The sequence below is a fragment of the Lissotriton vulgaris genome, chromosome 2_1 (assembly GCF_964263255.1).
Source record: "Lissotriton vulgaris chromosome 2_1, aLisVul1.2, whole genome shotgun sequence".
Lineage (NCBI taxonomy): Eukaryota > Metazoa > Chordata > Amphibia > Caudata > Salamandridae > Lissotriton > Lissotriton vulgaris.
This window is the reverse complement of record NC_141687.1, coordinates 1,241,044,708-1,241,064,333: the sequence shown is the minus strand read 5'-3', so window position 1 is coordinate 1,241,064,333 and position 19,626 is coordinate 1,241,044,708. Positions and strand designations below refer to the sequence as shown.

General features: G+C 44.0%; 1 protein-coding gene across 4 annotated transcripts in view; it reads left to right on the top strand.

The window, feature by feature from the left end:
- The window catches only part of GRAMD1B (GRAM domain containing 1B), a 1,455,160-nt gene that overhangs the window by 1,163,348 nt on the left and 272,186 nt on the right, over nt 1-19,626 (top strand). For all 4 annotated transcript variants that reach the window (XM_086956958.1, XM_086956959.1, XM_086956960.1 and 1 more), the window contains 3 exons: nt 15,765-15,849; nt 18,461-18,564; nt 19,338-19,433. In XM_086956958.1, the coding sequence (XP_086813084.1) occupies nt 15,765-15,849; nt 18,461-18,564; nt 19,338-19,433 (285 nt within the window). The remainder of the gene's footprint in view (nt 1-15,764; nt 15,850-18,460; nt 18,565-19,337; nt 19,434-19,626) is intronic.

Genomic DNA, 19,626 nt, shown 5'->3' with positions numbered 1-19,626 from the left:
CAGCTCACTTGGTTTGTGAGCCAGTGTACTCATGTTTGTTTAGTAGAGGGGTTAGGGCACTGCCGTGCACCACCTCCCCTTGGTACTGCTATACCACTGCAACACATAAACACTCTTACACTGCTTCAGTTTACGTTGCATTGCATTGGATAGAGCGCTGTTCCATGAGATAGATACTGACAATTTTTTTTTCTAAAGTTTTATATAGTGCGAGTTAGACCCTAAGGCAGAGGTCTTCAAACTTTAGTCGGCCGAGCCCCCCCATCTTAACTTTTTTACACTTCGAGCCCCCCCCCACCGCCACTTCCACCTGACAAAAAAGTTCTGGAAGCTGGTACTCTGCATCATTGATGGCCATTCCCTCCTGCAGAGCCCAGGTTGTATAGGGCAAATATTAAATAAAGTAAGAGTGTTTAGCAAACTGAAGTTTTTGTAGTGCATGTGCTTATTCTAAAGTTAAAATGAAAAGTCTCCAAGAAACAAATTAGCAGAAAAAATTACATTGGTGCTTTATTTTTCACATAAAACACAAAATGTAGGATAGATTACCAAAAATACTCCCAAAACACAGGTGTGGGAGTGCTTGTTTTTCTCCACAGAGACAATATGTGGATGTATTCTTGCTTCTGCCATCCTTAGGTAGTGCTCCACTTCCAGTCTTGAGCAGTGCCTGGAAACAGGAGTGCTCACAACATTTTGCAATATATTTTTTGTACTTTCATATAGGTCGAACATGACCTAAAGGTATTGGAGCGCTTTACAGGAGCATCTTTTACATTACACAAGCACACATTCATTTTTTGTAAGTACAGGGAGATTAAGTGATTTGCCCAGAATCACAGGATGTTAAGCAGACATCAAGAATTGAACCTGGTTTCCCAGCTCTACAGTCATCAGCTCCAACTGTTGTGCCACCTCCTTGCCCCTAAACAAGATATCAGAAAAATAAGTTCCACAAAACATGCTTTCTGACGCAATTAAAAAATCCATGATTATGTGGAGTATGACCAGGTGTTGCCATGTCAGTAGGAGGCCAGCCACAGTTTTCCAAGAAGGCTTAGGGGACATTTACATCATACACATGTGATATAAGTGGTTCAAGAGGATATATACATCTTTATTCTCTAGTAGCATCAAGAGTCATTTTGTTAGAAGAGTTGGCTTATAAAGAAGATCGCCTTCCAAAGCTTCAGAAATAGCTGCACAAGAAAAAATTTAAATTTGGTCTACGAAAGAAGCAAGAACAGATGGTAGGCACACTTCACAATATTTGTTATATTTGACTTGTGGACTCATCTCTAGGGATTGGAACATGTTAAACAAGCACCAGCGACTTTAATCAAGGTCAAATTAATTTTTCCTAAGTCACTGGTAAATTAAGTGATTTTACCCAGGATCACACGATGTTGAGCCGAACCCAGGACTCGAACCTGGGTCCCCAGAACCAAAGGCAGCACCTATGGCATTAATGCCAAATCCACTCCTCCTTGAAATATCCAATGTTCCCACTAGTATTGGAACGAAGGGGAAAGGAGCGAGGCTTAAAAAAAATAATACAAAAAGCTCTTCACTCTCACCTGCCAGAGAATGGAATCTACAGGAAGGATGTAACCGTTGTAAACTCCTTCTGACGTGGGAAGCAACATGGAGCGCAACTAGACAGAACTTTGGGGTGGGGGACTAAGATTCCCAGCCAGGGCTGGCTCTAACACTGATCGCACACGTGAGAGGGACAGGTGAGTGAAGTGTCGCATGAGCAGGGTGAGTAGTGTGCTCGTGTGACTGCAGGGTGAGGTACAGGATGAACTCGTGTGACTGCAGGGTGAGGACCAGGGGTAAACAGCGCAAGAGAATTGTGAGTGCAGAGTGATCACTGAGTGCAGAGTGTGCGGTGTGCTCATGTGACCGCAGGGTAAGTGGAGGGACAACAGTGTAAGTTCATGGTGAGTGGCATAAGTGCAGTGTGGTCACTGTGAGTACAGGGTGAGAGGGTGGATTCAGTGCATAGTGATCAGTGTGAGTACATTGTGATCCCAGTGAGTGCAGGGTGAGCGTGAAAGTGAAGGACGAGAATGAGGAGTGAGTTGTCTGAATGCAGGGTGCATCCCCAGACACAGTTGAAGTTACTCAGCATGTTATTGAGGCTTGGCATAGGGTTTCAGATATAAGTTAAACTATTGCTTTTATGGCAAGGTCCAGGGATCGAGGGTGGGGGAAATAAATATTGTGCTCATCCTGCAATAAACTTCCAGTCTTGCGACTAGGGTTGCCAGCTCTTTATATTGATGTCCCAGAAGGTACAAAAGTAAGCAGTCCCCTAAGCCTATTTTCAGCACTGATCGGTGCACACTTGGAACAGCAAACATATATAGAAAGCATTTTTAATTGTGTTCTAAGGCTGCCTGAATGATCTATGACTTATAATTAAAGGGAACAAAGATTGAAACGTCACATTACAAAGGAATATATACTATTTTATTTATAACCCTATTTAGTGTCAAGACAAGGCCTTTGCAGGCTCTTTAAACAGCACATGGCTGGCATTTTTATTTTGGTAACCCTTCTTTGTATTCCTTTTCATGAAATGCATTCTCACATTAAGGCAGGGAGCACTGGAACCAGAAAACAAACAGCCTCTTTAATCAGTTTACAAAGGTATGTAAATAGGCACATGGGGGCAGATTTACAAGCCCCTTGCGCCATTTTTGCGTCACTTTTTCCATGTTAAAAGTGACGCAAAGTGGCACAAGGGGCTTGTAAATAAGCCCCATGGTTTTTACCAGGCGCACAACACCCATGGGCTCAAAAGGCTTCAGCATGCCTCCCCCCCACCCATCGTGTGTGTCAGCCCGGGCTGAGGCAGCTTCCCGGGCACAAACACAGACAGTTTTGGAGCTGGCAGCCAAACAAGTACTTCACAGGTCTTTAAAAGACCATTTACAAGTTAACCTCATTGCTGCGGCTGATATTTTCCCCCTGTGCTGGGCCCCAATGATAATGGGTGTGGTCGTGACTGAACCATTCCGTCATCAGCACAGCTCAACCGTGACTGATGACGGAATGGTTCAGTCTCCAGCATCAAAGGGGTTAATGAGGCTTTGTTGTTTTCCAGCCTTTAGAGCCCCTGCATCTCCGTGACCATTAGAATTAGCCCCCCCCCCTCTCCGAAATCATCGTGCCTGCCTCTGGCCTTTAAAGACCTGTTACTCTTGACACCGTCAGCCGAGCCCCCAGCAGCTGCAGCAGCCCGAGCTGAGAGGCACGTCTCGCGCCTGGAAGCAACAGTGTGGTGTGAAGTGCGCCCCCCCCCTGAAGAGATGCGGCGCCCCCCCAGGGGGGCTCGCCCCACAGTTTGAAGACCTATGCCCTAAGGTATCAGAGCGCTTTACATGAGCACAAGTTGCGTTATAGACAAAAACATTCATTTTTGTTAGGCAAGGAGGGATTAAGTGATTTGCTCAGAATCACAGAATGTTGAGCGTCCTTGCCGAGACTCGAACCCGGTTCCCCAGCTTCGAGGTCAACCGACCTAGCCATTAGGCCACATCCTCATGTAAATGAGTTGCATTTAAATTAATTGTGTGCAATATTTGCGTCGTGGATAATCTGAAAGACAGTAATGGATCTGGACCTCCTGTTTTACTCTCCTGATTTATTTAATTACTTAGAATTTACAAAAACCTGCACTGCACTGATAAACCTGAGAATGCTTTCTTTTAGTAGCTTGCAAAGTGTTGTGTAATTTTCTTTTTGCCATGGTAGCTCTTGAATACCATTACGCTGAAAATAATTGACTGCAGTCCTTGTAGGTTCTTCATTGAGACATGTTCAGTACTTTGAGTAGATGGGAAGCTATTGGTAGTATGGGAGATCAGAAGAGCTCTTATAGTACCTGCTGGATAGTATGCCACAGTGCTGGCATTTGAAGTCGGTAGAACTCAAGCACTGTGCTACTGTTCCTCCTCGTGCAACATTCTGCACCTTATTCCACAATGATACACTTCTCTTGTGGCATGTATCCTTTAATACCGCACCCTACACCTTGTTGATGCAACACTGCAGTGGAACTTGCACCTTCTTCTCAGAGTTAAACAGCTGTATCGCACAAGTGATGTGGTATGTCATCCAAACAGAGTGAGCCACTAAATAAACTGATCTTGCAGTCCTCTTGTGAGGTGGTTTTCTCTGGGTGGCTGTGGTGTGGTACTGGATTAACTAGATTAGAATGAAAGAGAGAAGTAATACAGTCCCCCTAGTCTGGTTCGCTGGGATGAGGTATCGTGGGTGGCTGTGACCCATATCAGGTGCTAGAATGGATTCTAATACAAGGGGGGGTTTATAATATAGTGTTCGATCATATGAGCTGCAGATCTCACACTGAGCATTAGATCGCCACCTGGTGTTGGGCTCAGATGATTGCATGTTGTTGTCGTCTTGGAAGAAGTCTTTGTAGTCACAAGATGGGTGACTCCTCCCTTGGACGATAGTGCGCATGGGCATCAACTCCATCCTTAGATTGTTTTTTTTCTGCCACAGGGTTCGGATGTAACTTTTCCAGTAGTTCGACGCGTAAAAACTTTACCAAACAACTTTCGATATTAATAACTATCGACTTTACCTCATCAGATCAATTCTGGTCGTCGACGCGGGCTGTTGGGCCTATCCACGCCGTGAGGCCTACAACTCATGGAAAGGACGCCGTTCAAGAGATGCCCAGAGTATGGAGAAAAATTTCCACACAGCGACCATCACGAGGGGTGTAACTTGTGCTTATCGCCAGAACATGACGAGTCGAGCTGTACAGCTTGCGCATCCTTTTGATCAAAAAAGACCATTCGAGATCGGAGGGCCCGTTGACACGATATGCAGAGATCGGCTCCGGAACCGGTGGATATCTTCGATGAAGGTCCATGCGTCCCAGAGGAAGATTCCGATGATCTCCAAATCGTATCTGAGGCAGACGACTCCAATGACTTCATACCTTCGGGTCAACGCGTGAGTACTACTGCCCCTACCCCAGCTCCAACACCTAAATCGAAGGCAAAGGTCAAAACTCCGCCTTCGGGGCCCAGTCACGACCAAAACACTGCTTCGAAAGCCCCGCCACCGAGCCCGGCTCCGAAGAAAATATTAAAGCCTTCCAGTAGCTCCATACCGAGCAAACCGCACGTGCCTATACCACCAGCTCCCTCGGCACCGAAACCGAAAGAAGTCCCGGTTCCGAAACACACTCAGAAACCGTCGACTCCTAAAGACAAGACTGGTCCGAAAATAATGAAGCCTGTTTCCGACACTTCCAAGCCGACCAAAACAGCTTCCAGCCCGAAATCTTCGGTGCCGAAACCCACAAAGCCTGCTTTCGATGCTTCCAAGTCCACCAAACAGGCCTCCACTCCAAAGACAATATCTTCAGTGCCGAAAACAAAGCCAAAGGACTCTATGCCAGCTCCTAAGGCTAAAGACAAGCTACAACCATGCAGGAACCGAAATAATCGACGCCGAAAGCGGTACCTCAAGAAGAGGAGCTTTTTCAACCTGATCCTTTGCAAAAAAGGATCTACATTGATCCACAAACAGGACATGTTTCTGCTATGCCACACAGAAAGAGGAAATTAGATACAGCACCTACACCTCCAGTACCTGTCAAATAGAAAGATTCTGCCACATCACCTATGCACCCTTCTTCTCCTGTACCTTCTCCTTCACCTCCTCTTCCTTCAAACCTTTCACCTCAAAATTCTCCTCCTCATTCTTCACCTCCACATACACCACCTCAGAATGAGAATGGGTATAACCTAGGGGAAGGGGGAGACCCAGATGAGCCTTTTTCCTATCCAAGTGATACACCAGACTGGGAGTACCCAAACCCACAAGATGTACCAGCCAAATCCACATCCATACCAATCCAAACCATCTCCTCCAGAAGATATTATCTGTGTTGGACACTTACTCAATAGGGCTGCCATCTATCCTAATGTCACAATGCACTCAGATGAGGCAGAAGAAGATTTTTTGCTAGATACTTTTGAACACTCCCAAAAGTCAGTTCAAATACTACCTATGATTAAATGTGTCATTAAGAATGCCCCATGCATAATCCGTTAGCCTCCGGTCTTGTCATTAAGCATGCCCCAGAAGTGTTTAAAGATCTGTACGAGCTAGGATCATAAATCCAAGAATAGAGAAAAAGTACAGACCTGCTCCTGGGGATCCTGCCTACATTAAGGGACAGCTACCCTTAGACTCCCAAGTCGTTTCAAAGGCCAGAAAGCGAGCAAACTCACAAAAATCAGGTGAAGCACCACCTCCTGATAAGGAGTCAAAAATAATAGACGCTTCAGGCAAGAGAATAGCTGCCCAAGCTAGCAATACATGGCGCATAGCTAATACACAAGCCCTCCTCGCAAGATACGACAGGGCTCACTGTGATCAGTTAGAAACACTTTTACAACATCAACCTGACCAATATAAAGCCCAGGCAAATGACCTTATACAAGAGGGTAAGCTAATCTCAAATGCCTCAATCAAGTGCGCACTAGATGTAGCAGACACTGCATCTAGAGCAATAAACACTAGTGTCCTACTTAGATGACATGCATGGCTACGCATTTCAGGATTTAAGCAGGAAGTGCAACCAACCATCTTAAATCAGTTATTCAACCAACAGCAATTGTTTGGTCCAGAGGTAGACACAGCACTTGAGAAAATGAAGAAAGACACTGATACAGCCAAATCTATGGGAGCTCTGCCGTCCACCCAAGCACGAGGCTCCTTTCGTCGCTCCTTTTACAGAGGAGGCTCCAAACAAGCTGGAGCAGACAATTCAGCTTCCTTTAAAACTAATACACAAACATCTTCCAATAGAGGATGTTTTAGAGGAGGCTATAGAGGCAACAACAACAAGGGAAGAGGTTGTGGAAATAACAATAATCGAACCTCTCCCACCACAAAACAGTGACTTCCTTCTGCTTCCCCAACAGCATTCTACTCCTGTAGGGAGCAGACTAACACAGTTCCTACCTGTCTGGAATTCCATCACAACAGACAAGTGGGTAAGACAGATTATCCAGGATGGCTACTGCCTAGAACTTACAGCTACCCCTCCACATATACCACCCAGACAGTGTCCAATGTCTACAGAACATCTAACGCTGCTAAAAAAAGAGGTTCTATCATTGCTTCTAAAAAACGCAATAGCAATAGTTCCATTACAACATCAAGGAACAGGGGTTTACTCGCTTTATTTCCTAATACCCAAGAAGGACAGGACACTAAGACCAATTCTCGACCTCAGGCCCCTCAATCTATATCTACACTCAGATCATTTTCATATGATCACTTTACAACAAGTGCTCCCATTGTTGCAACAAGGTGATTTCCTTACTACACAGATCTCAAGGACACCTACTTCCACATTCCCATACATCCTTCTCACAGGAAGTATCTAAGGTTTGTGCTAGGACAACACTATCAGTTCAAAGTCCTTCCATTCAGAGTCACAACTGCACCAAGAGTGTTTACAAAGTGCCTAGCAGTAGTAGCGGCACATCTCAGAAGACAATACATCCATGTCTTACCATACCTAGACGATTGGCTTATAAAAGCCAAGTAGTTCAATCAGTGTGACCAAATGATTCATACATTGCACAACTTAGGATTCACCATCAACTACTCCAAGTCACATCTTCAGCCCTCTCATTTACATCAATACCTAGGGGCTACAATAAACATAGCTACAGCTCTAGCTTGTCCCAGTCCAACCAGGATACTGAGCATTCAAGCCTTAGTCACAAAGTTTCAAACACAACACTCTCTCCCAGCCAGAGTGTTCATGTACCTAATGGACATGGTGGAATCATGCATTTTTATTGTTCCATATGCAAGACTGCAAATGCGCCCATTGTAAGAATGTCTAGCACATCACTGGAACCAGGCTCAAGAACAACTTACAGACCTGGTGTTGGTAGACAGCTGCACACATCGCTCTCTGCAGTGGTGGAACACCAAAAACTTGTTCAGAGGGCGGCAGTTCCTCGAGCCACTTCCACAAATAGTACTTAAACAGATGCATCCCTAACAGGATGGGGAGCCCATCTCCTACACCATACAACTCAAGGGAAATGGACCACTCAACAAAAAATGCTCCACAATAATCACCTAGGGCTGCTAGCACTCAAGTCCTCTCAAGTGCATGTACAGAACAAGACTGTCCTGATCAGGACGGACAACATGACAGCCATGTACTACATTAAAAAAACAGGGGGGGACACACTCTCTGCAACTGTCCCAGCTCGCGTAGAACATTTGGAGATGGGCCATTCCACAAAGACTATATCTGCTAGCAGATCACCTTCCAGGTGTTCACAATCAGATAGCAGATCTGTTAAGTCGGCAGACACAACAGATTCACGAATGGGAACTACATCAGCAAGTTCTTCTACTATTCTTTCACAAGTGGGGTCATCCAGACATAGATCTGTTCGCCACACATCAAAACGCAAAATGCCCAACCTTTTCCGCCAGGTTTCCACACCCGTTGTCCAAAGGCAATGCGATATGGATGAACTGGTCAGGCAGGTTTGCGTACGCTTTTCCGCCACTCCCCCTAATCCCACTAGTAGTACGCAAGTTAAGACAACAGTCTCTCAAGATGATCCTAGTAGCTCCCACATGGGCACGACAACCGTGGTTCACAACGCTGCTAGAACTCTCAATAGTTCCACACCAAAAACTGTGTCTGACACCATCCAACGCAGAACCATGGAGACATCAGACATCCACATCCAAATCAACTGAATCTAGCGATCTGGCTCCTGAAGTCTTAGAGTTTGGTTACTTTAACCTACCACCAGACTGTATGAATATCATTAAGGAAGCCAGAAGACCTACTACTAGAGCCTGCTATGCAGCAAAATGGAAAAGATTTGCTATTTACTGCAACACTAATCAAATTGATCCACTGTATGCTTCTATCCAGAATATTATCTGCTACCTTCTACACTTACAAAGATGTAGTCTAGCATATTCATCTATAAGGCTTCATCTTTCAGCCATTGCTGCATACCTACAAAATAGACAACATCTGTCATTATTTAGGGTAACCGTAATTAAAGCATTTATGGAAGGATTGAAAAGAATCATTCCTCCTAGGTTACCACCCTCTTCAGTGTGGAACCTAAACATTGTTCTTACCAGGCTCATGGGGCCCCCTTTTGAACCTTTACACAAATGTGAACTGCAATTCCTCACATGGAAAACGGCATTCCTTATTTCTATTACCTCTCTCATGAGAGTAAGTGAAATTCAGGCTTTCACTATACAAGAACCATTTTTACAAGTACACCGTAACAAAGTGGTCCTAAGAACAAATCCAAAATTCCTTCCTAAAGTCATTTCATCTAAACCAATCAGTAGAGTTGCCAGTGTTTTTTCAAAACCCAGACTCTGTAGCAGAAAGAGCTCTATACCCCCTAGACGTAAAAAGAGCCCTTCTATATTACAATGATAGGACTAAAACCTTTCGAAAAACAAAACAATTGTTTATAGCTTTCTCACCACCACATAAAGGCAACCCCATCTCTAAAGCTGGAATTGCTAGGTGGATTGTAAAATGCATACAAATATGCTATCAAAAAGCAAAACATACATTAACAATTCCTCCTAGAGTGCACTACACATGCAAACTAGGAGCCTCTATGGCCTTCTTATGAAACATTCCTCTAGAAGACATATGCAAAGCAGCAACATGGTCTACAATACATACCTTCACTAAACACTATTGTGTTGATGTGCAAGCAAAGCAGCAAGTTGCAGTAGGCCAAGCTGTACTCAAAACTCTCTTTCAAAGTACTGCTGTATAGTCAATGCTCAGTGTGAGATCTGCCGCTCGTATGCCTCGAACGGTAAATGCTACTTACCAGTATGCATCTGTTCTTGGCATGTAGAGCTGCAGAGTCTCACATGCCCACCCGCCTCCCCAGGACCTGTATCTGTTCCAGTTCTATCTTAATTAGATATACACACATGGACATCCCTTTTTTCTATTTCTACTAACTCCATCATTTCCCATCATGGCGAAAAACAATGTAAGGATGTAGTTGATGCCCATGCGCACTATCGTCCAAGGGAGGAGCCACCCATCTTGTGACTACAAAGACTTCTTCCAAGAGAACAACAACATGCAAACATCCGAGCCCAACACCAGGTGGCGATCTAATGATCAGTGTGAGACTCTGCAGCTCTACATGCCAAGAACAGATGCATACTGGTAAGTAGCATTTACCTTTTCTCCTACCCTTATTTTTGTGTTGAGTATTTTCTTTTCTGAAAATGGCATTTTCTTTGTAAAAATTGGTTGTGAGATAGTCTCCTGAGTCGCTGGAGAGGCGTATCATACAGTTAGTTTGTGCAGAGAGAGGGGGTGTATTTACCATGACTGGAAAAGTAGAACTTTCCGGGTAGGTAGTTGCTATGTGAAATGCATCCTTGAAGGGACAGTGTGGGTGTTATTCCCCCTCTCAGTTTACTTTGTGAGAAGAACCTTAGTTGTCTTTTCCTGCGAGAGAGGATTCCTGTATGTTGTGTTTCTCTTTGGTACATGGTAGAAGTTCCTTATTGCTTGAAGCTATAGCCCAGAGATCTAAAACCATATGTCAGTGCTACTTGTGGGTAACGTTTTAGTAGCTTTTCATTCTGTTCATTCATTCATTCATAGTCTTTATTCAATCTCTTTTTAAAACAGATCATAAAAGCATCAATTCATTACATAAGCCATAACACAGTATTATAAAAAGCATATAAAACAATTAAAATCTATGTGGAATTTTCGGCAATTTCAACAGATTGTCCCTATACAAGAACTATAATATTTAAAAGCCACAAGTGGGAGCAATCATAGTCTTTGTACAATTTTTTGGTTCTTGAGCCCCCATCACTTAAGTGAGACCAATTATTCCCCTTAATACAGTAAGTTATGTCAACAAAGCCTGATTCCTCATCTTTCTCACACATTCCCACAGAAAACATGCTTCAGAGAAGCAGACAAAGGGGTCAGAGAGTGCCTTAAAGAAATATAATGCCACCCTGCACTGTGTGAAGTTATTGTGTCTTAAAATCGGTAGGATAAAAGCTTTCCTTTCAATATGGTAGAACTTGCAGAATTGTACTACATGTAGATCCGTTTGGTGCGAGTGGTTGCCACACGGACAGGGAGGCAAATCTGAGTGTTTAAACTTTCTCACTGGGAGAGTTAGAATCATAGGGATGTAGTTCAGGCGAAAATGCCGTAGAATAAATCTATGGTAAGCGAGGCTGATGCACGAAAGGTATGAAAATCCAACCCCTACTCTTGGTGGAATAATTAATATGCAATGGTCGCCGGAGAAAGTTAGCCCTCTGGAGATACAGCTCAGTAATTTGCCGCTTTGATACCTTCCTACACAATGAGGGATACCTAAATAAGTTTCCCTTCCCAATTGAAGTCAATTCGGCATCTACATATTTAAGCCAGATAATCCTGTTGTAGTGGTCCAGTTTCATGCAGCTGGCAATTATGAATTGTTTAAATTGACAGTGGACCTCCGGCAAATCGAAAGCCACAACCGGATTGGGGCCAGTCTGATGGTATCAAGCATGTAGGGTAACCCCAAGTCGAGGTGTAAAATATGGTTTGAAAGAGAATGAGGTAATGAGGCCCGATTAAAAAAAAAAAATCTGTTGACAGAAGGTAGAACTCCTGTTGTGGACAAGATGGCAGAGCACTTGGCTCATTTGTGAGTCTACCCAGCTTTTCACCTATACAGCGAGCAAGATGCAGAGTCATGCATCTGCTTGAAGTTCACCTTTTTGTGGACCTGGTCCACAGGACAGAATTATTTGTATCAGTTCAAAATATCTATTCTAAATGATTATAGTAATAGTTTAGGTATCTCAAATTTCCAATATTCTTAGAAAGGGAATTGTTTTAAAACCAAAGCACTTTGAATCTTCCAAAGAAGATACAACTCCCTTAGACAGTTGAAATTCAGAACACTTGCAAGGTTTGACCCCAGAGGGGAACACATGCAACCTGTCCCACTCTCCAAGTTGGCGTCACTGAATGACTTGTAATGATCCACCAGTTATGGCAGTGAGTTTCATGACACCATATAATAGGATGCAATACTCTAACTAAAAGGCTCCTTTGATAACCAGGACTAACAGTGCCTGATTTCCAGTGAAATGTGTACATCTGGCTTTTAAAGTGACTGTCCTTAGTCTAAAATGGAAAGAAAAAACACTTGCACAGTTGCCCACTATCCAGCTGGTACTTTAAGAGCTCTTCATGTCTCCACTACTACCAAGGACTTCTCATCTACTCAAAGTATTGAAGATGGTTTCAATGAAGAACCTATGTTAACCATATCCAATTATTTTCGGCTTAATGTTACGCAAGAGCAACCAGGGCACAAAGAAAATTACTTAACACTTTGCAAGCCACTAATATAAAGCATTATCCGGTTTATCAGTGGAGTAGTAAATAAATCAGGGTGTAGAATAGGCGGTCCAGATCAATTCCACCGGGTAACAGCCTTTACAACACGGCCCGAAACACGTTGTGCGTTTACAACGTGGTCTGGTTTCTTGTTATTGAGATATTGCAGTTTTCAAGCAGCACTTCCTTATTCTACCCAGAAGCCTTTGGAGTCCTGCTCCTTTTGATGTCCTTTGTGAGTCCTGAATTGTGCGTGTTCTTGCTAACACAAAATCTCAGCCGCAACTGATGCTTTTCAAGTTAAAATCCACTAACTTCAAATTACAGCTCACTTGATGCAGTGCTCTGGACTCCAGTATATAACACTTGGGACCGCAGCTGGGAACCCGTGCAAATACAAATTTCAAAAATCTTTATTTCGGTAAAAATTTACCATAAAAGACAATTTATAAAAACAATGCATTTAAATATTTTATACAGCAAGTTGTAAAATCCATAAGACATCACTGAAAAGGAATCCTTGTGTACCAAAAACCTGTCTGCACTCAGGTCTGTGTTTTAAGACACATCCTTCTGATAGACCAGAGGGCGCCCAGGTATTTGGCCATAGCGAACACAATATGGTCTGACAGATCAGTTTTTAAAACTCTAAAAGCGGCCAGACACTTCTTAAATCCAAGGTTCCTGCATAGGGGGACAATCCAGTGCCTTCGGATCTCCCGATAAGCTGGGCAGAAAAAAAGAATGTGGATCTCACTTTCCTCCGTAATTCTGCACGCTGGACAGGTGCTACTTGAATCGTGACACCATTTGGATGTAAGAGTTCTGATGGGGAGAGATCCATGTCTCCACTGAAGGTATAACTTTCTCAATAAGTTGGGATAAATTTTGTCCAGAGATTGTTCCATGTTATAGTTCACCTTGTGGGACAAGAAGGATGCTGTTAAGGTCCCAGGATGTTGGTTGCTACGTATCAGGGAAAGTTTACTTTCACGATATGACCTGGCTAAGTCCTTTTTGGAGAGAATGTGGCACATGTTCAGGGGGTCAGACCACATTGTTGAGAGGCCAAGGGCCTCCAATTCCAGTTTAATGGAATTGAGCCACTTTATTTTTCCAGCACCTGGAATAGCAAGAACCTCCCGGAGACCTTCCCTGTAACTGGCCAGTTCTGGGGTTGTCCATAGTCTACGCCAGAAGGCCAGCGGGCGTAGAGCCAATTCCTCATCGAGTGGACATAGGCCTAAGTCCATCCTGAGGGGGACAAGGGGGGTGCTCGGTGGTAACCCAACAAGGTTACGGATGAATTTGTTTTCCACCTTCAGCAGCATTGATGTTTTTTCATGGCCCCAAAGTTCAGATCCATAGGTGACAGCCCCCTTGGCCTGGGATTTGTAAATCTGTAGTGGAGGGCCAATGGGCCTGATTGAGGATTTGTTGCTTGCCAGGAGCTTCATTATACCTCCCGAATGCTGGGTCAGTTTAAGTGCAGCTTTCTCCAGGTGTGAGCTCCAGGTGAATTTGTCATTTAACACAATTCCCAGGTATTCGAAGGTTTTTACTCTTTCCAGCTTGGTCTGTGCAATGCTTGGGCTAAAGTAGAATTTCTGTGGGGGGTTGAGGACCATGAATTTCGTCTTGGTGGCGTTAATTTCTAATCCATGGGCCTCACAGAAGTCCACAAAGCTGTCAAGGATGCGCTGGATGCCTTTTGCCGACTTGGATAATAACAGTGTATCGTCGGCAAACATAATGGCTGGGACCCTCTCAGCGGCCAGTTTTGGGGCGTCAGAGTTAGGTACACCCGCATTGGGTCGCCTTCTCTGACTCCAAGTATCCCGTAGAAGCACCTAACTCATTACCAAGGACAGGATTCCCTTGTTTCTGTTCTGAGTTTTGGGGTATTCAAAAGTGTGTACATTTCTCCAATTCCTGCAAATGAAATTACTGCCATTTACTCAGAGGACAGGAAGTGCTACTATTTTAACATTGTCTCTTCCTGCCTTCCACCTTTTACCCATTGATTAGAACCAAAAACACAAATGTTTTGATAGTCAAATATGGCCCCATATCTTTAACTTATTGACCTGGCACTCTGGTCCATAGTGTAGTAGGCACTTCTGATTTTTATTATAAATCAGGGTTTAAGTGTACCGTTTTTTATGTACTTACTTGACATTCAAGTTATTTACTCCTGTTTAGTGTGTTTAACTTTATTTATTTTGAGTTTTAAACTCCCTTTAAATCCCGAAGTAATCATTGACTACGTGATCTCACTACCATGAAAGCTTCAAGTACTTATAGGGAGTGTTTGGCCACCTCTACTAGAGTGCAGCTGTATTGTGACCCCGGGGCATCAGTGCTGAACAACCTTTGTCCACAGCAATATGCCCAGTAACTTCTGACTGTCCCATTGTTCAGTAAGATCTCACACCATCTCTGTTGTCGTCCCGTCTCCCAGTCAGTACGGTTAGCCCTCTTCAGTGATCACGACCCTCATCCAGCACTGATCCGTTTCTCCTTGAGGCTCTGAAAAAAGCGCAGGGCCGGCTCTAGGCTCATGGTGGCCCTGGGCAAGGAGCGTAGGTAGGGGACCCGGAAGAGGTAGTCCGGACGGGGCGGAGCGCGCAGGCCAGTAAAGAGGGGAGGGGGTCAGGATGTTTAGTAGTGGAACAGAGCCGGAGGCTGCCAAATCCCTGCCAGGGGCCACCACGCAAATATGTATCCATCCTCAGAGGATTAATATATTAAGGATATATATTGGCGTGGTGGCCCCTGGGGTTTGGTGGCCCTGTGCAGGTGCACAGCTTGCACATGCCTAGAGCCGGCCCTGGCAGTGTCAACATCTAGGAGTCCTCACGCGAGCCCAGCACGGTGTCCAAAAGTTCTACACCATGTGTGATCATTGTGCAGTATAAGTCTGCATGATGTATGGCCCTCCTTTCCATGAGGGGCAGCATTTCTTCTCTGTGGCCCATCCATGGCTTGCACAAGTCTCCAGAGAGCTCCTTCTGCTGCGCATCCCCATGTTTCAGGCTTTCCAGTTTTTCATGTTCGTTTAATTCCTGCCCTACCGTAAGTCCTGGATTTGGCTCATCTTTGCCTTGAATAATTGTAAATGTAGTTATGATAAGTTATAAATGTTATTCCACTTGAGATCCAAGCCCAGAGCTCTTGTCCCCTGGCTGTGATTCTTCTAGTTAAAGGCTATGACTGTGCCTCGTATGTTCTGTGTGTGTGTGTTTGTGTTTGTTTCATCTTCTCATTTTTCTCACCCCCTATATTTCTTCAGGTGTTAAGTCCAACGTACAAGCAACGGAACGAAGACTTTCGGAAGCTCTTCAAGCAGCTTCCAGACACGGAGCGCCTCATTGTGGGTGAGTCCATTGCGTACTTCCTGATTATGTTGAGATGTTTACATTTTAATGTGAGATCCCATGAGCAGGAGTGAGAACCACCATCGATGAGAAGTTTTTCTCCTGTGTAGCAGAAGTAAGTAAAACATACTGTGCCTTTTGTGCTGCTGATCATGAAGCCTGCTCGGGCCTTCCCAAAATGCCAGCATCCATGAAACTACCCACAGGGCATTCTGCCAATAAAACATTGCCACCCTACACGTGTCATGTACCAACAGTTTCCATTCAAAAGGTAGATGTCCCCTGTGGTTTTCCTATTAATGATGTATTAAATATTATAGTCCCATGTCTCAGTTCGTCCCTGATCCGTTCCATCGGAGACGAGGGTGAGGAAAGTTGTATGATGGGCACCCACTGTGGTATGAGGGGCACCCACTGCTCCTCCATGACTGCGGTATTTTCTGTATGTGCACTACGATACCGACAGCTACCTGTACAACAGTGACCTTAGTCAATGAAGCTTGCCAGCTCGAAGCTGGCATGTACCAATACCAAAAAACATGTTCACTGTGCTCTTCCTTAGACTTTGCAAGGAATGTTCTATGATGAGTAATCATAACTGCATTGTTTATTCTGTGCCATTGGGATACTGCTAGCTGCTAGTAATATTCTAACTGTTTCTTTTTAAGGCACAGTATTTATACCACCTTTTTGAAAGCTTGTTTAGATAAGCTTGTGGAACGTAAAAGATTTTAAGGTCATCTGGCGCAGAACCATTCACCAGAATTTAGTGACCATTGGCCATGCAAAATGTTCCACCTTATATGATATGGCACCTCTTTATAATGGTGGCATCACCATCACAAAAGCAGATTTGAAATATATGTTGCAGTAGCATGACTTGCTCAAGTGACTTTGTAAGGATCTGAAATGTATTGTGTTTGAAAACCCTAACGCTTTACTGAGCCATGGGTCACAGTTTATAAAAGTAGCTGAAAGTCCTGAGAAAAAAAAAGAAATATAGCAATATATATAGCAATTTTGTATGGTGAGCAATGCAGTGTTCATCTCTGTTTCAACATTGAACCTTCTCGCTTTAGATACCTTCATGTGAACTGGGGGCATCATTTGTTCAACTCAGGGGTCGGAGTCTCTCACATAGCACCGGAGTGACAGGACAACAAATGTTTACCCTGAAACCGAGCTATCTGTAACTAAGAGCGAGTAACACAATATTTGTATGTGATTCTTATCCCAAAATACTGGGAGATTTTACCTCTGCTCATAGCAAGAAATACATCTAAAGCAGACCTACCAACCTTAGATTGTCTTCTGCGTAAATGTGTAGTGACAATGGGGTGGGGCGCTGGAGAGGCGGTAAGACCGTGGAACCCTGCATTGCCTAACTCAGCATATCTACCTTCCTTCACAGCACGGACAAACTACTCTAGATGCACCTTCTCTGTCCCGTGAAGATGTTAAATGGAGTCCAGCTGTGCAGAGCATTCGCAGGCGAGCTGGAATTCTATTCTGAGCAAAGGTTTCCAGCTCATCATGTGAATGTGCCTCTTCACCGGGTTGCCTTGTGATGAGGGATGAAACCATGTATATCACTGCAGCATCTTATAATTTTGCCTCAGCTACATGACTGCATGCAGTTACCAATATGAGCCCTTGCCTCCTGAAATTTGGGACAGGTCTTGATCTTGTGCACAGTATATATTAATGCCAGTGGAGAGTTTATGTTTGGTCTAACACTGTGCATGAGAGAGCAACATTAATGCCATAACATCCTATGATTGACTTGAAGGAAAAAAATAATATAGTGTTTATAGGCTGTTCGGAGCTTCCTTTGCTAAAGCTCCTGTGATAAAAGGCCTTTTTCTACCTAACTTGGGTGACCCCATTTCCTCCCTGTAGCCCCACTGCTCGCACATCTATCGCCTCAAGAACATTTTGTTCCTGGGAGAAGTCTATAGACTTCATGACAGTTTGCAGACATCATGCAGCATCACAAAAATACAGACTGGGCAAAATGTTCAGCTCCCAGCAGTCCATCCGTTTCACAGCCCATGGGGTACTTAATAGTTCACAAAACCACATTACAAAATAATGATCTATTCTTTTTAGAGCTCTAGCTTCACACTAGAAATGGTTGTAGGAATGCTTACTGCTGCATCTGGGTCATCTCCAATATTTTTGCCCCCAGCCCGCCTTGACTAATCTAATTAAAATTTGAAAAAATAATTGGGGTAGGACAGACCAAGTCAGAGCCATGTTACCTGAGGGTTCATCAAGGTTACCAAATCTATCAGCAGCAAACCTTTCTTATGGAAACACCAGCTCAGCCATAGATGCAGTCAGTGCCTTCAACTCGTATCAGTGAATATTGTTCCTTGAATACAGTGATGTTCACATTTCAGACACAAATCTGCAGTAGTGTTTCAAAGCCAACCCTAGAGTTGAGATTCATGATATATAGGCTCTCTTCATTCTAGTTGTTCAACTCACGAGGTATTCTTGGGTATTGGTTGTAATCAGTAAAATGTTGAAGAAGCTCAAGGGAGCTGTTGACAGATCCTACTCACCCTCTGCTCCTTCCTTCCTTTGTGTCCAACCTTTCTCTTTGCAGATTACTCTTGTGCACTTCAGAGAGACATTCTGCTGCAGGGACGCCTCTACCTCTCCGAGAACTGGATCTGTTTCTACAGCAACATCTTCCGCTGGGAAACCCTGGTGAGCCAAATCTCCTTACTCTTCAAATTACCCTCAAAGACCATTGCTTCATTCAAAGATCAATTTACCCAATGAGCTCGCTTTGTATCTCTGACATCTTTATCACTACCTGCACCAAATCTCTTTTGTAGTCCCTTCATAAGCTCCCGTCCTCACACATATTAGACCATATAACCTTCCTGTGAAATCTGACACATCATAACCTCTTCATGAAAGTCCTGAAGCAATCTCTTACACAGTGGATCTCTGTGAGTCTTTTCATCCCACCTCTCATTCCCATCACCTCCGGGTCAACATAAGCATCTTAAAACCTTGCCTCCAGTGCCCATACCTCCCTTTTTAACCTTTCATCAGCCCTCAGTGCCAGTATGGTATATATTGACCCCTGCATGAGTTTCACTTGCCCATCTCAAATCGCTTACCCGCTATATATATATATATATATATATGTCCTGACCTCCCAGATGCACAGGCGGAACCACACAGGCACCGACCTCTTGATATTTCTCCCTCTTAAATCACGGACTCTTCAAACTTCCATAGTGTGTCAGCAGTAAGAAATCTTTATTTTCGGCATACAAATAGACAAACCAGTGTTCTCCATGACGCGTCTCACTCCACTAGGGAGCTTGATCACATATATTAGTACACAGTTGGTGTTGCACAGCCTGCGCTTCATTTCAGGACTAACATTGCTCAGTTTTGGTATATTTCATCCTTTCATCTCTTGTTTCTTTAACTTTCTTTTTGTATTGATCCGCGGCGGACCTCAGTTGACTGTACGTTTGAAGGATATCTGCTCCATGACGAAGGAAAAGACAGCCCGACTGATTCCCAATGCCATCCAGCTTTGCACTGACACTGAAAAGGTATGTCCCCCCTACTGCTGAGAGACGAGTGCCTTCAACACAAGTTTTTCAAAGAGTTAGCCCACCCTTGCTTAAATTATTTATCCTATGTGTCCCTTCCTGTACTTTGCATGCGTGTTTAGGTCAGACCTCCTGGCATGGGTTGAAGAGGGCTGATTGCGGGCTAGATTTTCAGGATACTCACATCACATTC